Source organism: Colias philodice, chromosome 10, assembly GCF_061535455.1.
Source record: "Colias philodice isolate Cphi_HAF_F1 chromosome 10, ilColPhil1 Martin Lab GWU primary, whole genome shotgun sequence".
NCBI lineage: Eukaryota > Metazoa > Arthropoda > Insecta > Lepidoptera > Pieridae > Colias > Colias philodice.
In genome coordinates, this window is record NC_143095.1 from 9,545,961 (window position 1) to 9,565,526 (window position 19,566).

The 19,566-nt window shown below is 35.1% G+C and overlaps 1 protein-coding gene across 6 annotated transcripts in view; it reads right to left on the reverse strand.

Annotated features, from left to right (window-relative positions):
• Nucleotides 1-418: 418 nt before the first annotated feature.
• ec (ubiquitin specific peptidase echinus) overlaps nucleotides 419-19,566 on the reverse strand; it is a 68,989-nt gene continuing 49,841 nt past the window's right edge. For 2 of the 6 annotated variants that reach the window (XM_089700160.1, XM_089700166.1), the window contains 3 exons: nucleotides 5,598-5,900; nucleotides 5,284-5,403; nucleotides 419-4,934 (listed from right to left, as the gene is read on the reverse strand). In XM_089700160.1, coding sequence (XP_089556286.1) covers nucleotides 681-4,934; nucleotides 5,284-5,403; nucleotides 5,598-5,900 — 4,677 coding nt within the window. In that variant the 3' untranslated portion in view covers nucleotides 419-680. Of the gene's footprint in view, nucleotides 4,935-5,283; nucleotides 5,404-5,597; nucleotides 5,901-8,579; nucleotides 8,967-13,494; nucleotides 13,638-13,694; nucleotides 13,870-19,566 lie in introns of those variants that run through there. The other 4 variants (XM_089700162.1, XM_089700163.1, XM_089700164.1 and 1 more) reach the window with 4 other exon arrangements.

Consider the following 19,566-nt stretch of genomic DNA (forward strand, 5'->3'; position numbering starts at 1 on the left):
TATATTATGTATAGGTACTATGTTACGACTAATAACAATAATAATCAAAAGGTAAATTTACTAATCACGTTTGGGTTCTATCCAATAAATAAATACACAAATTAAATATTTCACATCATTATGCACAGAAAATGATCTGTTAGAACTTTTTAAACTCAAGGTTGAGTGAAAGTTTCATCAAAATCGGTTCATCGTTCGAAAGGCCAAATTTCATTTTTTTTCAGAAAAGTAGTTATAGAGGAGCGCCTGTACCGCGTACTTATTTAATTTTTAAACTGGTAATTAATATACTTAGAATTTAAACGCTAAACGCCTGGCTTCTATAGATATGAAATTGTGCATCATTTTTTATAGGAGAAAATATGTCTAGGTACTCAGCTTTGATTATCAGGTTAAGATTTTTAATGAAACCACATAATAATAAGCAAATCACTTTATTTGTACGAACGTATTTATAAATTCATATATTTAGAGAATAAAAAATAAGCAATAAAATATTTACGATTCATAACTTTCTACATGAATAATCGGTGTTTAAATTGTTACATACTCAAATATCGATTACATTCTCCAGTGAGATCAGTCATAACTTAACAATATTTATTTACATTTAAAATACTACACTTAAATTTACTTTCTATTCGGTGGCATTCCTTTTTGTTTTTTAAGATATCTCATTGCTATGATCGAGGCTTGAACCTTGACATGTAAAAGTCACAGTCGGGGCAATACGTTGCCGGGGGGTTAACAGTTTTCTTCCGGCACAAATTACATACTGCTTTTTGTGCGCTAGATAAAGTATTAGATTGACTATCGCTTGCATAGTTGCCATTCATTTGTGGCGGTATCGGTGAATCTGTACCACCCTTTGTACCAGGTTCAAAGGATACAGACTTCTTTTGAATTTGCTTGGGCGGTGGTAAATGTTGGTATGGGTTATAGCCGTTTTGTTGATACCCATTTTGGTATTGAGTCAATTGCTCGCTTGAGTTGTTGTCAGCGTTGTAGGGTGGACGCTGATTTCCGAAGTTCCTCGCATCAACACGCGTTTGATTTGAGTTATTATCATGATAGTAGTTATTGGGGATTTTTTGATAATTGTTATTATTGTAAGTCTCAACGGGAACATCTCCATGAGGCGGTGGAACCCTCTGGTATGGCGAATGGATATTGTAATGATTTGTACTATTAGTTTGTGGATAACGACTAGAATAATCAGAATTAGCGTAACTTGTCGGTGGGTTGTGATAGCTCTGATAAGCCGGAGAGTTGGTGGGCACGCTTTGATATTGCGCGGCGTTATTATTTTGTGGGTTTTGATTGTACTGACGATTTTGTCCATAATTTTGCGTCGGAGTCGGCGTTGCAGAGTGCTGAGGCAATCTATGATAGTATGTATTGTTCGTTGGTTGGTTCGCCGGATGTAGCTGGCTCGGTGGGTGAGGATATGTGTTTGGAACGGGCCTCTGTATGTTTTGAACATGCTTGGTCATATATGGCGGGTTATGAACAGTAGGCGTTAATCTGTTCGCAGGATTTTGACTAAAACTCGGTGGGCTTGCAGTATTATTGTTTGTGTATACCGATGGTGGCTGAGTATATGGAATAGGATTACTAGCGCTCTGAGAATTTGCAGGTAACGCTTGATATATTTGTGTATTTCCTTGAATATTTTGATTTGTTGGTGCGGCAGTTTTCTGAGGATTGTATTGCTGTTGAGGTCGGTTTTGCGCAACTTGATAATTTGGGTAAGAATTTTGTGTTCTATAGTAATCAGTAGACTCGTTAGGCACATAAGATGTTTGGGAAAGGGAAGATATAGTTGAACGTGAAGATTGACTGTCGAAAGAATCCTGTCTGTGAAGTGACGGTTTCTCATTTTGTAAAGGTACGGTTGTTAGTTCTGGTTTGTTCATAGCGGATTTAAGAACTCTTTCTAATATAGGATTGGGAATATAACTATCATCTTCTTGATCTTCTGCTGTAGCTACTAAAATAACTTGATCGCAGAATGATACTGACTTCTTTTTAGGTTTGTTACGATCTCCGAAGTTAGCATTATTACTAGTTTTTGATGAATTATATTCATCTGTGCTCTGATTTTGATCATTCGAAGATGAAGATGACCGACGATTGTACAATCCACTGTTTGAGAGATTTGAAACATTAATGACGTCTCGATTAGATCCCATATTCAGATATCCCATATGAGATCTTTCACTATCTACTGATGTATTTTGACCGTTGCTTTCGAATCTTGAAGCTATATTTCGAACGTTATTACTATTATCAACAGTCTTTGTTGTATTTTCTACTGGAGCAGATAGTTGTCCCTCAAGAGATCCAGATCGTTTTAACTTTAAAGCTGCTTGTTTCGCCTGCAGCTCTTTAAGCCAAGTATCTCCAGCACTACCGATTGTATCCATTGGATTAATTTTAGTTTCGTTTCTTAGAATTTGATTCCTCTTTTCCTGTAATTGAGCTAGCAGTGATCCTTTAGGAACATCTTCCTGGTCACTTTCAAATCTATGTATGTAATTGAGATCCATGTTTGTATTTTGATTCATTCTGTTAATCTCTTCTTGTAATGGCGTTAAATCAATAGGTGGTGGTGGAGGAGGAAATTCTTCACTAGGTTGTCTTGAATGATTTACCGAATTCATGGGACTGGGATATGGAGGCAACTCAAAGTTCAGTGGAGATCTTCTTATATTTTGTGGCATGGCACAGTCAACTACATCGATTCCATTGTCGAATGCATTAGTGAGATTTTGAATATTGTGATGCGATGGGAGTATATTATCTAATATTTTAGTCAAATCCCTTTTAACTGGACTTTGCTCTTGATGCACCATCGCCTGAGTAACGACAGTATGGAAGTTTTGGGAAGTATTAGGAGAATCGTCTAATGTATTATAATGGTTAGCTGGATTGTTATCATATGAAGGCATAAATGGCAATGATTGTGGCTCCTCTCCATATTGCTCTGAGAATCCACCATCTTCATCATTATCATGTGCGTAGTTGTATTCGTTGCGTGATGGGGGAGGCAGTGGTTGCTGAGGACGGTTTTGTATGCCGTGCTCTGTGACTTCTGATTCAAACTTAGGCCCGCTAAGCTGGGAAGTTGTTCGCAGCGGCGGCGGAGGAGGAACTTTAGCTGCAGTCAACATTTTACCCGCACTTCCGTGGAAACTTTTCCTCATTAGCTTGCTTCTTTCAAGGTTGGGATTAGTACCACTGGGTGCTGAGTACTCCAGATGTCCTTCCGATAGATAACCACTGAGGTTATTTTTATCATCTGTCTTTTTTCTGCCCACATCACCATCATCAACAGACGCTATGCGCTTCTCCTTACTTGTATTGGCTTTGTTGACGTCAGCCCCTTCAGTCAAATCAGGCATAGATCTATTTTTCCTTCTTATTAAACCTCCCATTAGTAATTTACGACGTATTTTGTGTTGTTTCTTATTTGATTTTTTATCTTCAACTGGTTCCTCTTTTTTCTCAGGAGCTACGGTTATTTCTTTTCTCGCTCGTCCACGATCTTCACTTCTCGATCGTTTATCTCTTCCTTTATCATCATCGCGTGATTTGTGTCTCGGTGGTCGCTCTCTTGGTGGATTATCTATATCTTCTTCTATATTTTTAGATTTTTTGGAAGAACCCTTTTTCTTTGGAAGGGTGGCATAAATTTCGATCGTAGTCGGGGCAGTGTCAAGACCACCTTTTGTATTCCGAACGGGAGCTAGTTGAGGAATTTCAGTTACCCTATTGAAACCCGCCATTCTCCTTTGCAGACTTCGTGCACGCATTACACACGTGTTATGTTTCATTCTAGCGAATGTCATCGTGTGTGGATTGTTATATGGGGCATCCATGGCTGCGCACACTTTTGAGGCAGCGGCGTCGCACAATACTAATGCAGTCTCATAGTCAGCGGCATCTTCAGCGTGACGTGACTTTTCTAACAATCTATCGGCTTCTTGGCACAGAGCTTCACAATCCCCACGAGTCGTTAATTCAGGTATTTGTGCTAGTTGTAAGTTGTGTCGTAAGCCTTGCTGTAAAGGAAGACTATCCGTTGACGAGAGGGAATAAGAATCGTACCCTGCGTCGCAGGATCCACCACTCGATAATTCGCCTTTCCGTGTAGGGCTGCTCGGTATACTTCCAGGACCACGGCCTCTCGGATACATGAACGGACTTTCTATAGTCGATGACGATGCAGACGAAGCACTATTTCTATCGCCACTCCAGTTTCCAGAATCTCTTCTAGCTCGCGGCCGCTCTTGCGTGTCAGACGCGGAACTAGTACTTAAACTTCTAGCTAACTGAGCTCGCCGACTGGCTTGCACTTCTAGCATATTTTCAACTGCTTTTCTACTGACGTAATCATTTTCATTATCGGGACCGGGAGTCATAGCGCGTCTGGCGAAACCGTTCGTCGGTTTCTCTGGAGCTGGGGTGACGGCTCTTCTGGGTTCAGGAGCGGGGAACGGCACGACATCTTTAGGTGCGTGTCGAGTGTCACACGGCGTGCCATCTACTGCGGCATATAGTAGCAATAGAGGTTGGAAGCGTCCTCTCTTGCACTTTTCGACGACATGGGACCATTCAGGGCCAATCTCCTTGACGTCCGCATCGTCGAAGTATATCCATAGGCGGAGTTTGCTATGGAAGAAGAAAGTCGAGTAGTGCTTGCCGTAGTACGTGACGAGTCCGACGAGGCGGTGCGTGGCGCGCGCGGCCCAGGCGCGGTCGACGCACGCGTGGAAGGCGTCTGTGGGCCGAAGCTCAGTGCCCAGCGCCGCGTATACAGCTGCCACGTGTTCAGCTGACGGCCGTTCTGAGTCCCACACCATACCGATGGACACTACTTCAGGTCGGTTCATGAGCGTCCTGCATATTTGTATTTTCGCGCCGCATGCGTTCTGTAAAAAATAGTACGAAATTTAGCATACATGAATCTTGTAATTGACCTTTTAACTTATTAAATGTATCATGATATTATTTATGTTATAATTTATAACGGAAAATTTTGAACAGTAGTAGTTAATACATTAAGGGCTGATTTAACAATCCTTGGTTAAAACTTATTCGTCGAATAATGTATAAAACTACCATTTTAAAAACGTATTCTAATTGCCCGTATTTGACAGTTTACGTGACATTTTAATATTATCGTGTAATACCTACGTACTTTATTGTACGGATAAGTTTTATCCAAGCATTGAAAAATCGGCCCTAAGTATAATGTTATGTTTATAGAGGTATACTTACAGGGCAGTCTCGTATATCGCCCATACCACCGGCCTTCTTCAATAGCAGACCGAAGCTATCGCCGTGTTCACCTAGTGCTGCTTGCGCTGTTAGAGCAGTTGCTGATACATAGTGAACCATCTGAAAGCGAACATAAGTAATTAAATAACAGATTCACTGTTAATATTTCGTAAAATATTACAATTGGTAATTTGATGAAAAAACCATTTTCAAGCATAAAAAGATTTTAAGTATATTATGAAACTCTACCTTCTCGTTTTAATAATTTCAGACATAATACTGTTTATTAATACTTTTATTTAACTAATAATTACCTGAGTAAACGGCAGCGGTTCAGACGTAGCCTGGCAAGCGCCACACACGGACTGCTCCACGAGCATCATAGCGAACTTCCTATGCGGCACACAGTGGGGAGCTCTACACGCGTCATCGTCTCTCTTGTCCCCAGAACCAGCGGCTACATGAGCATGTACTCGTAGTAAAAGGTGCTCGAAGCATTCGCTCGCGTCTGCCATGCAACCGAGTTGGAACCTCGCGCCTCCGCCTCCTAGAGCTCGGCGGAGGCTGTCTGCGGCTGGCGCTCGTTCTGCAGACCATTGTAGTTGCGCGAATAGCTCCTGTAATTAAAGAAACAAGAATTACATACAAGAAACTTTAGAGCTCTTTAAAACGGATGGACTATTTATGTTATTATCTAAGTCTAATACGACATTCAATCTTCAATTATTCACACAAAAAGTTACAATTTTAGTTTCTTTATATTATGCTTAGGTATAATGTAAACAAATGTGATCAGTCTATTTGCGTTCTGCTACTAAAAGTAGAGTGTCGAAAAAAGTTAGCTAAAACGTAGTAAAAGTATTGAAAATTCTTATATAAACAGCTCACACATACATGAAAAGTACGTTACATATAAAGAATAAACGAGATTACTTTTACTTCGCAATACCTACATTCCGATCGTTTGCGAAAGATTTCAGAACAAGTTCAAGTTTTTAAGATTAAATCGTAAACTTTGTATCGGTAGCAATTTAAGTGTGGAATAATTTCTTCAACATTAATATGAGTAAGTTTATTTGTACCTTAAAATTTACGTATGTATTTACATATTTTGACGAACGTATTGATTAGAATTTGCTTCAGTTGCCGTGGTACAAATTCTAATAAACCTTCAAAAACATTTTTAGACACAAGGTACGTATACGAAATCTGAATTACACACAATAACATTCATTATAATTATCTATTTAATTTCATGATAGAGCTTTCATAAAAACAAGGATTTGAGGGAAATTTGCACATCCAACTTAGTTTTATTTCTAGATGCGAATTGTCTGACCGAAATGGCATGCCATTTTATAATCCAAAAATGTATAATGAACGCAATGAGAAAGGCCTTTCTCTTCTTAAGACAGCCTTGAGACAATTGCATTACGATGACTAAATTATTTTCGTCTGAATAATTAGATAGAGTTTACTCTTGAATAAACGTAATATAATTATTATCGTATAATCAAATAAGCTCGCCAAAGTAAACAGTTTAGTACAAAACGGTTCATTGGAAAGCTGCAATCGTTAAATTCTCATAAAATATTAATTAAATAGAAACATTTCGTCATCCGGTGCATTTGCACCTTGCATCGTGCCTTCCGCTGCCTCTTAATATTGTAATACATACATACTGTGCTAGCTTAACCGTGAATTGGTGACTGCTTCATAAATAATATTTTCTTGGCATTCATTTAATGAATATTTTTTTTAATTATGTATGATTTGTTACAGTAAATTATCTAACGAATTAATGACTACGAATATTATAAATTTTTAGACAAAGATTACTTAAAAAAATACTAATCAATTAGCTAAACATCGTTTGCGGCAACAATAGATCGAAATTAATCGAAAAAATGAGCTAAATTTATAGACAACAATACAGCGTCGAGAAAGTAGATTAAAAAAGCGTGCAAGATGAACTTTATAGTGAAAACAATAGGAAAACATTCAGCGTACAAAGGGGTCGGTACTGTGGTGATGTGAGAATAGTCTATGTATTGTTGCGTGAGAATAGTGATGCTACTCATTTCTGATTGCCTGGTACATGAATGTAATAAATAGTAAGCGTACGTTAATTGAATTTTATAGACTTCCTGCAGCCAGGTTTGTATTATTTAATAGTTCTTTTAATAGCATGTTGTAGCGGCTCCTTTAATATTAAATTATAAAAAAAATATGCCACTATAATTTTCTTTCCTAATGCTATTGATGATTCGATTATTTCAACGTGTGACATAAGTAAGTAGTATTATGTCATTTTAGTAAGTATTCGTAATACAATCGAAACGAACAAACAGAAACCGTGTAAACTATACTTTTAGGGAATGCACATTTCTAGGGAATGCACATTTGTAGGCTGTATCTATTGTGATTTGAATAAACAATAATCGCTGTTATAGCCAAGACAATAAGAACAAATTTGACAATTGTTTTACAGATGTTTAACTATAGGATAATAAATTCTACACGTGTCCAAAACGAATTTTAGAAACGTATCGGTCCTTCCTTCAGAAACAATAGTGAATTCAATGCACGAGCTGTAGCTCTGTCGATTCTTTACATACGCATACAATTGCCTTGTTTTACTTATAGAAACAAATTGCTTTTGGCTCTGACATTATGCTCTTTTAGGGTCAAACGAACTGAGAATAAGACGCCACCGTTAATGACTAACTGTTCAAAGATTTATGTGTGAATTAATTTTCTGCAGGAAAACGTTTACTTTAAAAACTGGAAACTGGCCAAATGCTGCATTACGCTAAAGGAAGACCTTTTCTTACTTATGCTATCTTTGTTGAATTCATTTATTTCAAAAAATTTGCACTTAAATATCATTAATGATGATGCCGTTTTTTGAATAAAACACTTTATGCTTATTTATCACTATTTTTGCTTATTACTTTCTAGAATATATTAATTTAAAATTGAGTGCATTAGTAAACTGTTTTAATTACTCACGATACGGAGTATTCATTAATATGTGATTCCAACAGCATCAACATTCTAATGACGTAATCATAAATATTAAGTAAGATCCTACAGGAGTCACGATTTACAGATTAGAGTTTTAAATTAGGTAGCTAAGTACTTAAATTCTCAATATAACGTGATGTAAATAATAAATTAAAACTTATATTGGCGTAAACAGGTGTTCTAAAATATCCATACTAAATAATCTTCGGTAGAACAATATTTTAAATATTTTAATCACAATATTCTTTCGATTTATAAATAAAACTTACTCGAAACAGCGACAAAGTTGTTTGACTGAGGAGCGGTTCAGGCGGGTCGCGTTTATTAGCGGAAGGCGGACGAGATCGCGGGAGCGTGTTGTGCCGAACTCCAGCCAGAGAACCAGCTAGCATATCCTTGGGCGGCAACAGCTCCCTGTCCTTCAACCCTTCGATCTTTTGCTTCTGAATCGCCGTTCCAGCCTTGCCATCGCTCGGCTCCTTACGCTTATATCGAAACTTAATCATTTCACCGACTAGTCCTCATCGCTCGCACTGGCACAACACTAAATACTATCACGTTTTATTCAATTTCCAAGCACATCACTGTTGAAGACAATACGCGTTAAACATACATACTCGATCAATGTCCGCAACGTATATGGCAATATATGTAACCTGAACACGTATCAATGAGATTTCATTATAATTCTATTCGAATAAACGAACTATTCTTCTATGGTGGTTCGGGCGATATGGCGCGAAAACACCAGTTGCTAAGGCGCACAGGTAGAAAGCGACAGGTGGTTCAAAATGGGAAGCTATCGAACAACTGCCGGGTTGCGTCACTCGAAATAGGTTCCATCACAGTTACAAATCACTAGCAATTAGTGAAACGAAGTAATTAGAATGAACTTAATTAACATCGACACACGAAAGGCTTTCGCGCTGAACGACAACAAAGTTTGAACTAACGCGCGGGCGGGAGAAGCCTCTACCTTCCAGGTAGAGTTTTTTATAATCTATTGTTAACTTATCTCACGTGGGTATTGCCTTCTCCCTCCTACATGTTACACTCTCAATATATTTGTCTCAAGTTTTATGTTGCTACGATGCTTTGTTTATATTCGTAGTGCGCTAGAGCCGGCCAAGTTGTGTTGTAAAGCTTTTGAAAGGCTTTGTTTGAGAACACGTGCATTAAACGTGTTGCATGGTATTGATAATTTGGAAACAAGACGTAGTTTCCAAAATGCAACTTTTAGCACCTTAAATTGAATAATCGAGTTATCATGCAACTAATGTAGCAGTCTCTATTAAGTTATCGAGCTTCGGTGAAACTTTTAGGTGAAGTTTTGGATAAGTATATATATATGTAGTTTGTAATTTGATAATTATCTTTTCGGGTTATTATTCAATTAGGTACCTACTGAGAAACATTAATTAATTAGATAATAAAATTATTAGTCAAAATGAACTTCCTAAAATATTGAAAATTATAAATTTTAATCATAATTTTATTTAAATCGAAATTTTGGAGGCTTTACAGATTTTTCGTGACCATGTTCGTCAAAAATTTAGTTAATAATATAAACATTTAGAAACGTGTAATTTTTTTTACCAATCATATCGGTATGAAATTATTATTCTGCATAGGTAAATAGGTGTACATACTACATAAACTATATCATCGAGCTTTTAAGCTTTCTATCTCATTGGATATTTCTATAACTCCCTGTTTAATGACACATAATATTTGTTCTGTAAAATACTCACTAATTGATCAATGCTTTTTTTTGTATTGTAAATCTTTATCAAAGTCTTAGAAAACACCCTTCCCTTTATTACGTTTCTGACTCATTAGAGTCATTCTAAAGGAATGTAGAAGAATTTATCAAGTGCATACATCACACGTCATAATATTAGATGGGGCGAAACAAGATGCAAGTTTTAAAGGGATTTTTTGACGCATTCATCTCATGCTCTCGATGAGTCAGGGAAAAAGTATGTCGAAGTCGTAATATGTGGTCAGCTTCCTTCACAATTTTATATTTTAAAACACGTCATCGATTAATCGGCTCTCATAAATAATAAATATAGATTAGAATACGTCATACGTGAAGATTTTAATAGTATTTGATAGTTTTAATTTGGTGTTGTAATAGGTAGATAATACATACATCGATATTGAAGATATTTCTTGAGCATTCAGATAAGTTTAATTTTCATAACAATGAAAATTTCATTCGCAACATATTTTACAAAGAAAAACATTTTTATGCATAGAACCTATAAGTACTATTTTAAATTACTGGTAACTTACTGGTAAATTACTGGTTACTGTAAACACAGTGACAGTAATCAATACATTAACGCAAAAATTGACTTCCAAATTTAGCGTAACCGTAAAATTTCTAACCATTACATAAAGATGTATTGACCATGTTTGCGCAAACAAAAGAAAGCATTTTCTTATGTAAATAGCATGTCCAAACGATACTAGCGGAAATGTATGTCTGTTAAAACGTTTTTAAATTCCCCTTATCGTAATGGGAAATCGTTTCATGATTCACTCTTATTACGTATGCACGTTAACCTAAAACCTTATTAGGTAAACCTACGTTTTTAGTGTCATTTTTGAAGTAACACCCACCAGAGTTACGTTTTGTCTGCTAATAACAGTCGTGTAGTTTTATAATTTATTGTGTTTGTTAAGTAGCGCTCTGATTTGTAACGATGATTATATGACTGTATTAATTCAGTGCAATCTAATGGAGAATGACAGAGAGAACGTAGGAATCTACTATAGCATTTCGTTACTACTAGTCTCATAGTAAATCATTGTTTAAATATATCAGACGATAAATTAGATTTATAGAAATAATATATAGATAAATTATGAACTTTAATGCCAACACAATTTTCTCTGTAAACCAAATAATTTTAAGACTTTTCATTAGAGTTTGATAGAACAAAGATAGAAGCGAAAATAAAGTAAAACATGAGTAAACTTCCTAATCAAACACGAACCAATTACGCTAATGCAAAAAGCCGAAACTAATGATGCACTATGCTTCCGTACTCAGTACCATTGTCAATAAATATATCCGTGGAAATTAATAAGTAATATAACACCACAATATCGTCGTGAGACTGTTCCCACAGGCGTGATCCAGTTACGACTGTGAGAAATTATATTCAATCACAATCAACTTCTCAGATAATTAACACGATTTAATTCTGTTTGTGTCAAATCGATCACTGCTCGAGAGTCGGGACGTTGTAGAGAACTAATTGCATATTTAGATTAGTTTGCAATTTCAAATTAAAATTATAAAAAAACGCACCAACCTCATATTAATTATAGTTGTATTTTTACAGAAATAAGTTAATATTAATTTCAATCTATGCTGAATCATTAGGCTCTACGTTACTAGCTCTACACTATCCGCACATTTTTTTAAAAACGTGTTTAAGGAAGGTTTCGTTGCTGAAAAAAAAAATGTCAATATATATATTATTCTATTGATATATATATTATTCTATTTTGTACGATTTTGTTGTAGAGGCATTGTTGATATTAAATTACTTGTCATTTACTCGATAACAAATGTAGAGCCATGTTATACATAGGTAAAATTTGTATATGCAAATAACTTTTAAACTTCATACCTACCCAAATATTTACGACCTACTTAGTAGAAATCAATTGTGTCCCAATCGAAAATATTTTGCCTTTTCCTTATAGCTTTTAAAATTGAGAAGGTCAGAAGCTTTCCTTTTGTTCGGAAGGCTCCGTCACCTTTTCTCAGAACTAGTCCTAAGGCGGATTCAGTCTGCGTGCACACGCCGTTACAATACTGGTTCTCAAACAGTTAGCATGTTGCTAACATCCGATTAAGTAATTTTGATCACCGAACCATTGATTAACATCCTGGCTAGACAAAATCGTATCGTAATCTTTAACAGATTTAACTCAATTTCGAACGCATAATAGCTCATTGTTTTATTAAGGCTGTAAAAGGATGCTCTATCAAATTCTGCAAATTGCTAAGTATGCATTGTTGAATTCGAACAATTGCGTATAACAAGCTTCGGGTTTGAAGAATTTTCTGTTGTAACAGTTCTGCGACATAAAGATAAAGTTAGACTAAGATTATCTTTTCTGGAAAAGAGGGTCAATGACTATGTTCTTATCAAATTATATTTAAATGCTAGAGTTTAACTTTTACGCTTCTACAGACTTATAATTTAGATTTTTTTTTGTGAATTTTTTCTAGAATGCTGTTATAATAATATAGGTATGTTTGCATAAAATATTTAGTAGTGCTGAGGGGCTACGAAAAACTCATTATGTATTTATTTTAATTTTAAACACTGTAATTGTAGAGCCATAAATATAATTTATTTATAAACGTACCCATTGAGACATCGATTGTTCTCAAAAATTTGTTAATGAATGTTCCGTGTTAATTTATATGCAAATTTGAGACGAGTTGTAATACTATAAAAATCCACGATTACACCTTAGAAGCACGTATGATGACCTCATGTTCACCGATTGCCTTCGCGTTAACCACGGTACATGTAATCCAATCAAACCGGATCGAACTATTGTGCAAGTACTATTGTTCAAATCTATTGACATTTAAGGGAAGATACGAAGAAATTCGCAGACTTGTATTTCCTGCGTAGTGGAAGCCAATAAGGAATTGCATTACGCTCTCATTTGAATTTAAAATCAATTTAGCTGAAGTTTATTCACAACGCTGTGCTATAAACTTTCAAATCCATTTAGATACTGTTAAATGTTTCGCAAAGCGCATCTTGTTTCTTTATTCGAGACAATTTTAGCGCGGTAGAGCAACAGGCGAATTAAATTATAAATATAGGTACAGTAATGAGATAAAAATGTTTTCAAAATGTATTTATCAATATTGAAGAGCTAGTTTTATTAATAGATGTCTTTTTTGAGAACCAGTTTTTATAACGTTGCACACTCAAATGTAGAGATAGTACTATGATTTGCCACAGCAAGACAAGCCTTAAATGCGAATATATGTATTTATAAGTGGGTGTTATATGCGATTTGCATCGGGGACAAAGAGACATTATTACTATCGTAGGTTGATAGTTTGGCGAATACCGTAAACGTGTTTATTGACACAAGTGACAACGTGTGGGACACGAACAATACCAACCAAATTACCTTTTATTAGTGATTATCTATTCTTTTTATCATAACGTACTGTAATATACGATACATGACACTCAATTTACCATGTCGAGTGACATTCTTAACACGGAATGCAACCCTGAATTATAAGATATCGCAATAATTGTCGCGGACATTTAAACAGTATGTATGTTGATCGCACAAGGCAAACGTTTCGCTGCTATATCACACACCTCTCACTGACACTAGTAATAACCTTTGACACACGATCACTTAGCACTTATTGGGAAATCCTTGTGAATTTTCACTACACTTTAGATACGCGTCTGTCCGCGACCGTAGAATAGTTGTAAGTTGCGTGTACGCGGGTCGCGGGCGCCAGTGACAGGCTGTGTGTGCGCAGGAGCGAGCGAGACGGCGAATGAGGCTTTGGCGCCTCGCGTGCAGCGCCGCGGGTGCGAGCGAGACGGCTGAGAGGCTTTAGCGGGAGTCCGGTTACGTATCTCGATATAGAGATGAAGTCTGTAGCGAGCTTTTTAAAACTTTTAATTAGCGTCTCTACTTATTGAATGCGTGCGTCCACTTCATCTAGCATAGATACAACACTGTATAATATAATTGTTGTATCTCTATTATTCTTTGTATGATCAAAATATTTTTATTTTTGTGTCCAAAATGAAAACAAAATATTTGATTGCATACTACAATTGACATCTGCAATACATTTTAAGAATTTTTCTGTATAGCAATTATTTGATCAAAATGAACATGCGCACAAAGAAAACAAAGTTCCCAGTCACAGCCACATAAAGGTACACTGCAATTGATCTCATCGACCAAGATGACATTTAAAGAGAAAGGTTTGTAGCATCTCGTAGTTTTTCCTCACATTGCCTTAATGAGCCAATGTTGGCCATTTACGTCACAAGGTGTAATAGCGTTCCGGGTAAATTGCTGGTGAGAAATTCTAGTACCTACTAACTTTAGACGTACTATATTTTCTAATATAGTCTGATCGTAAACAACAACTGTGACTATAGTAAGGACAACAACAAAATCGCATCACGTATAAAATTTCCAAGGATATATCCTTGTAACATAACACATATTTTTAAAGATTACTTTCTTAAAAGAAATAAGCTTTTAAAAAATATGATTTCATGAGACATAATTTCTAACAGCTTTTGCAAAAAGTGAACAAACGATATTAAATGCAACATTTTGTATCTCCTTATCAAAAAGCATTGTTTGTAAAACTTTCTCGCAGTTTACTTTTATCTATACCCGTCTAGTAGCAATCTTAGACGCAGTACATCAAGTGAATGTACCGTTGTGCAGTGAGGTAATGTAATGATAACGATGCTGTAATGTGACGCCCCTTATCATATTGAGTTGCTTCATACATTTCTTCCGACAACGCTCTTTTAAATATATGATATTATATAGTCATATACGTAAGATATACTATTAAGCGTGAGAGCTAGAGTTATTTATTTATTTATTTTATTTTTTTATACTTTATTGCTCTGAAAAAATTACACATTGAGACTTAATCTAGGATACCTTATATCCAAATCCAAATTCAAAGGAGTTAATTTTTAAAGAAGTTATTTTAAACTTGAAGGTTTTATTTCCATTGCTAATTTGCTAAGGCCTATTTTTCGTTATATAGAAGTTCATAATTTTCCATTTTAGAACAATCCAATAGAATGAATAATAAACAAGTGAATTAAAATCTAATTCGACTTAAAATTCATCACATGTTTATCAAAACAGAATTAAGAAGACGAAAACATTTTGCTAAATGCTTAGCAAAATTAGCAATTGAATACGTGAAGAGCATAATATGCAAACATATTCTAAGAAATAGCGGTATATTTAGTAAACGATCGAATAAACATATGAGGAATGGATTTCTAATGCCACAGGCAAGCATTTTATTTGTCATTAGCGAAATAAGGTTTTACTTAATAAATTTCAACGAATAACTATGCAATGCGTGATCCAACGAATGATCTATCTTCTGATGCAAGGTAGAGGTATAGGTATATTAAGAAGAGCTGGAACGTCAACACATTTACACATTGCACATGTTAGGCCGGGAGATACTGACACAAAATTTCGGGTCATTTGTAACAGGATGGCGGTCTAGAGGGGTCTTAGTACGCAATGACAAAAAGAAAAATGATGGTCAGAACGCTGGTACCGGCGGACTAGTCGCGTGGGCGTTAGTCACACTCGTCGGATAAATAGCGAAAGTCCAACGATTTGTAACACAAAAATTTTAGAATTTACCGATAGCCCTTAAAAAAGATGTAGGCGGTAGTGTCATGCCATACTTTTACGATGTGACTTACAGTCCGCCATACCGACGTGAATGCGTTGATTTAAAAAAAACAATTCAACCATTTGTACCGGGCTAACTTTTGCACAGGTAACCATCGTCGTGCAGCCATTTACTAAAATCGCCATGCCATACTTTTCGGACGATTCCAAATGGTCGCCATACCGCGGAAAATCTGCAAATTTTTGATTTTTTTTTTTCTCGCCAAACGATTTGTACCACCCTACATTTTTTCTTCAACAACTCCTGAATGATTATATATAGAAGTGTGATAATGCCATACCTGTGGGAGGTGGCGAATGTGTATAAGATTTTTTTCTTATTGTAAGATTTTATTCGTAGTTTGAACGATTTGTAGCAGTATGGCACTAATTATTCCCTCTATTAAAAGTATGGCAAATATAATAATGGTCACGTTGCATCATATACTTTCCAAAAATGCCGTACTGGTACAAATCGCCAATTCTTTTCATTTTTTTTTACGTCTTGGCTTAAGTCTTACAATCATCCGCCCCATGTTTGCAATCTGCGATATTTTTTTCTAGGTAGAATTGTATACAAACAAACAGAATATAATGATCCCATACTGTAAAAAAATATTTTACGTATTGTACAGTCGTATTTTTGAAACGTGACGAATAAATTAATTTTTCAAGTATGGCAGCACTTTTTCCCCCTACTAGAAGTATGGCAAATATAATAATGGTCACATTTTATCAAATATTCTCCAAAAATCCAAATGCAATACTGGTACAAATTGTTTGGCGAAAAAAATTTTTTTTTTTACAGATTTTCGGCGGTATGGTGGCAATTTGGAATCGTCCGAAAAGTATGGCATGGCGATTTTCGTAAATGTCTGCACGATGATGATTACCTGTGCAAAAGTTAGCCTGGTACAAATGGTTGAATTGTTTTTTTTTTAAATCAACGCATCGCGTCGGTATGGGGGGCTGTAAGTTACACCGGAAAAGTATGGCATGTCACTACCGCCTACATCTTTTTTATGGGCTATCGGTAAATTCTAAAATTTTTGTGTTACAAATCGTTTGACTTTCGCTATTTATCCGACGAGTTCGACTAACGCCCACGCGACTAGTCCGCCGGTACCAGCGTTCTGACCATTATTTTTCTTTTAGTCATTGCGTAATAAGACCTCTGTAGAACCGCCATTCTGTTACAAATGACCCGAAATTTTGTGTCAGTATCTCCCGGCCTATGTATGTGTCATATTTTGCAATTGTTTATAAATACAGGGTGATGTAATTGGTGTAGTACGAATATCTCAAAATCTATGAAGAATTTTGTGATACAGTAAATGGAAGAATTATAGACTATTTTACAGTATTTAATAAAATCATTTAATTTTTTGTTCATTTTCATTAGAAATGTCAATTTTTCTCACCAAGGTGGAAATTTGGATGATAAGGATCTTGTTAGAAAAATATAAATTTTGACTAAAATCGACATTTTTTTTTTCAAAAATCAAATTACTAATTAATAATCAGAGTTATCACATTATTAAAAAAAATAAGCCAAACTATACACAATTTTTACCTACTTGATGCAATCCTCAAAGATCATGGACATAGTGTATTGCGCCTTCCACCATACCATCCAGAACTCAACCCAATAGAGTTACTATGGGGCATAATTAAAGGGAAAGTAGCATCACAAAATGTGAACTTTAACTTGAAAACTGTGGAAGAATTATTTAGAAAGGAAGCAAATGCTATTAGTCTGGATATGTTTAGTGACGTTTGGAGAAAGACGCGAGAACATGAGGAAAAATATATTCAATTAGAACCAAAAGTAGATAATTACACTGACTCATTTATAATAACATTAAGAAATTCATAATTATATTTGCATATATTTATCTACAACGCACCCATTTTACAATTCAAGTCTAAAATGAAACTAGAGTCGCATTTATTTTTGAACATACTGTAAGTGAAATTGCATAAGTGTGAGTACTGTGAACATGCCAGCTTTCCTTAATTGACCGATAGAGCACTTGAATAATAATTGACATTAAAGTAAATAATATAATTTTGATACAAATAAATATTAATTTTATTTACCGAAAACTGGACCTTACTTTTCCCTAAATTCCTTTATCTGGGATTAAAAAAATCTTTGCGTAAAGCTCAGTTCCGTCCAAACATTCAACTTTTTCAAACAATATAATTTCCTTTGTATTTCAAAACACATATTTTTATTACATCCTTCATCTAAACAATTATATTATTATTCATTTATTATTATTTTTCACAATTCATCAGTCTCAAACCATCGAATGATGAGATGTGTGCTACTTACACACTTGTCCGTTTCTCTCGCGACTGGTCCGTCCAACTGCTTTCCGAATTATACGCGACACACTTTTGAACAAACTGACAGATTAAAAGGTAATTTTCCTAAATATTATTATTAATGATACTCATTTGACTTTCTGGATGTGCTTACAGTTTCCATTTTAATAGTAAATTTACGATCACCCGTTTTAATGATTAAGTTATAAGGTACTTTACCTATGTTATAAAATACATATACAAACTATAATAACATTACTTAATTCTACAGATTCTTCCTCCCATAACAGCCCATAACCCATTCGCACCATGTCAAAAACTTCGTAGCATAGTATTTTTAATAAAAACGGTCATTACTTTTGCGGTCTTTAAAATTAACCTATGGCATATCTATTTTGATCAATACGATGATTTTAGGTAATTATTAATTTGAAAATAAAAGCCCTCAATTATAAGCAATAATTAACATTACAATCTGACAGTATCAAAGCATCAATTAAAGCCTCTTGACCAATCCAAAAGTTGAACCAAAGCTGTAAGTTGTGAAATCACTGAGTAATTACAGGCATAATAGACACGCAGAGATAATGGCTAAGTAATTCGCATTCCGAGTGTTAGAACCAATCTATAAGCTTCACCGGTCACTGGCTGAAGGTCAGAGTACATAATATAGAAACCTCAAGTCTATGCTAAATGCTTCTAGTGTTGAATCCATAGTACTAGAAGACATCTAAGAATTGAAAATCATAATACCTAGATGATATAGAATAGTAGATGACGGCATCTTAATGTATGATTAGTATTTTGTTGTTACAATGGTCGTACTTAAATATAATTTGATGTCATATTATTTAGATGTACTAAATAAAAATAGTTTTCTATTCTAATGTGCAAGTTAAAGTAGGTAAGTCATAGATTGGAAAAGCTACTGTATATATTGGACAATACGAACTGACGAAATTATTGTGTCCGTTAAAAAAGCTCAACAACTATTAAATGTTTGAAATAGATAAAACGAGAAGTTGAAAATGTTGTCTGATATAAAATAAAACAGATTTTGTATAAGACATCAAGGTTATAAATACATCTATGTTTTATTATAAGTACCTGTTTGTAGCAAATTATTTATGCATGCATAAATATAAGAGGGTATCGTTTTATGATACTATATATATAATGTCACATTCACACACCACTACTAGTACTAACAGATTGATTGCGTTGTATGCAAAACAGGCATTCGTTATAACCTATTAGCAAACAATTTCATAGTTTCAGCCATTCATTTTGAATTCAAGAAAGACATAAAAGTATTCTCAAAGAGAATATTATGTCTTCATAATTTAATTTAATTTATACGACTATTTTTTAAATTTATAAATACTTCCTAGTACGATAGCAATTAGCAAAGAATAAGGATTTATTGAAACATTTCTTACAATGTGTGTA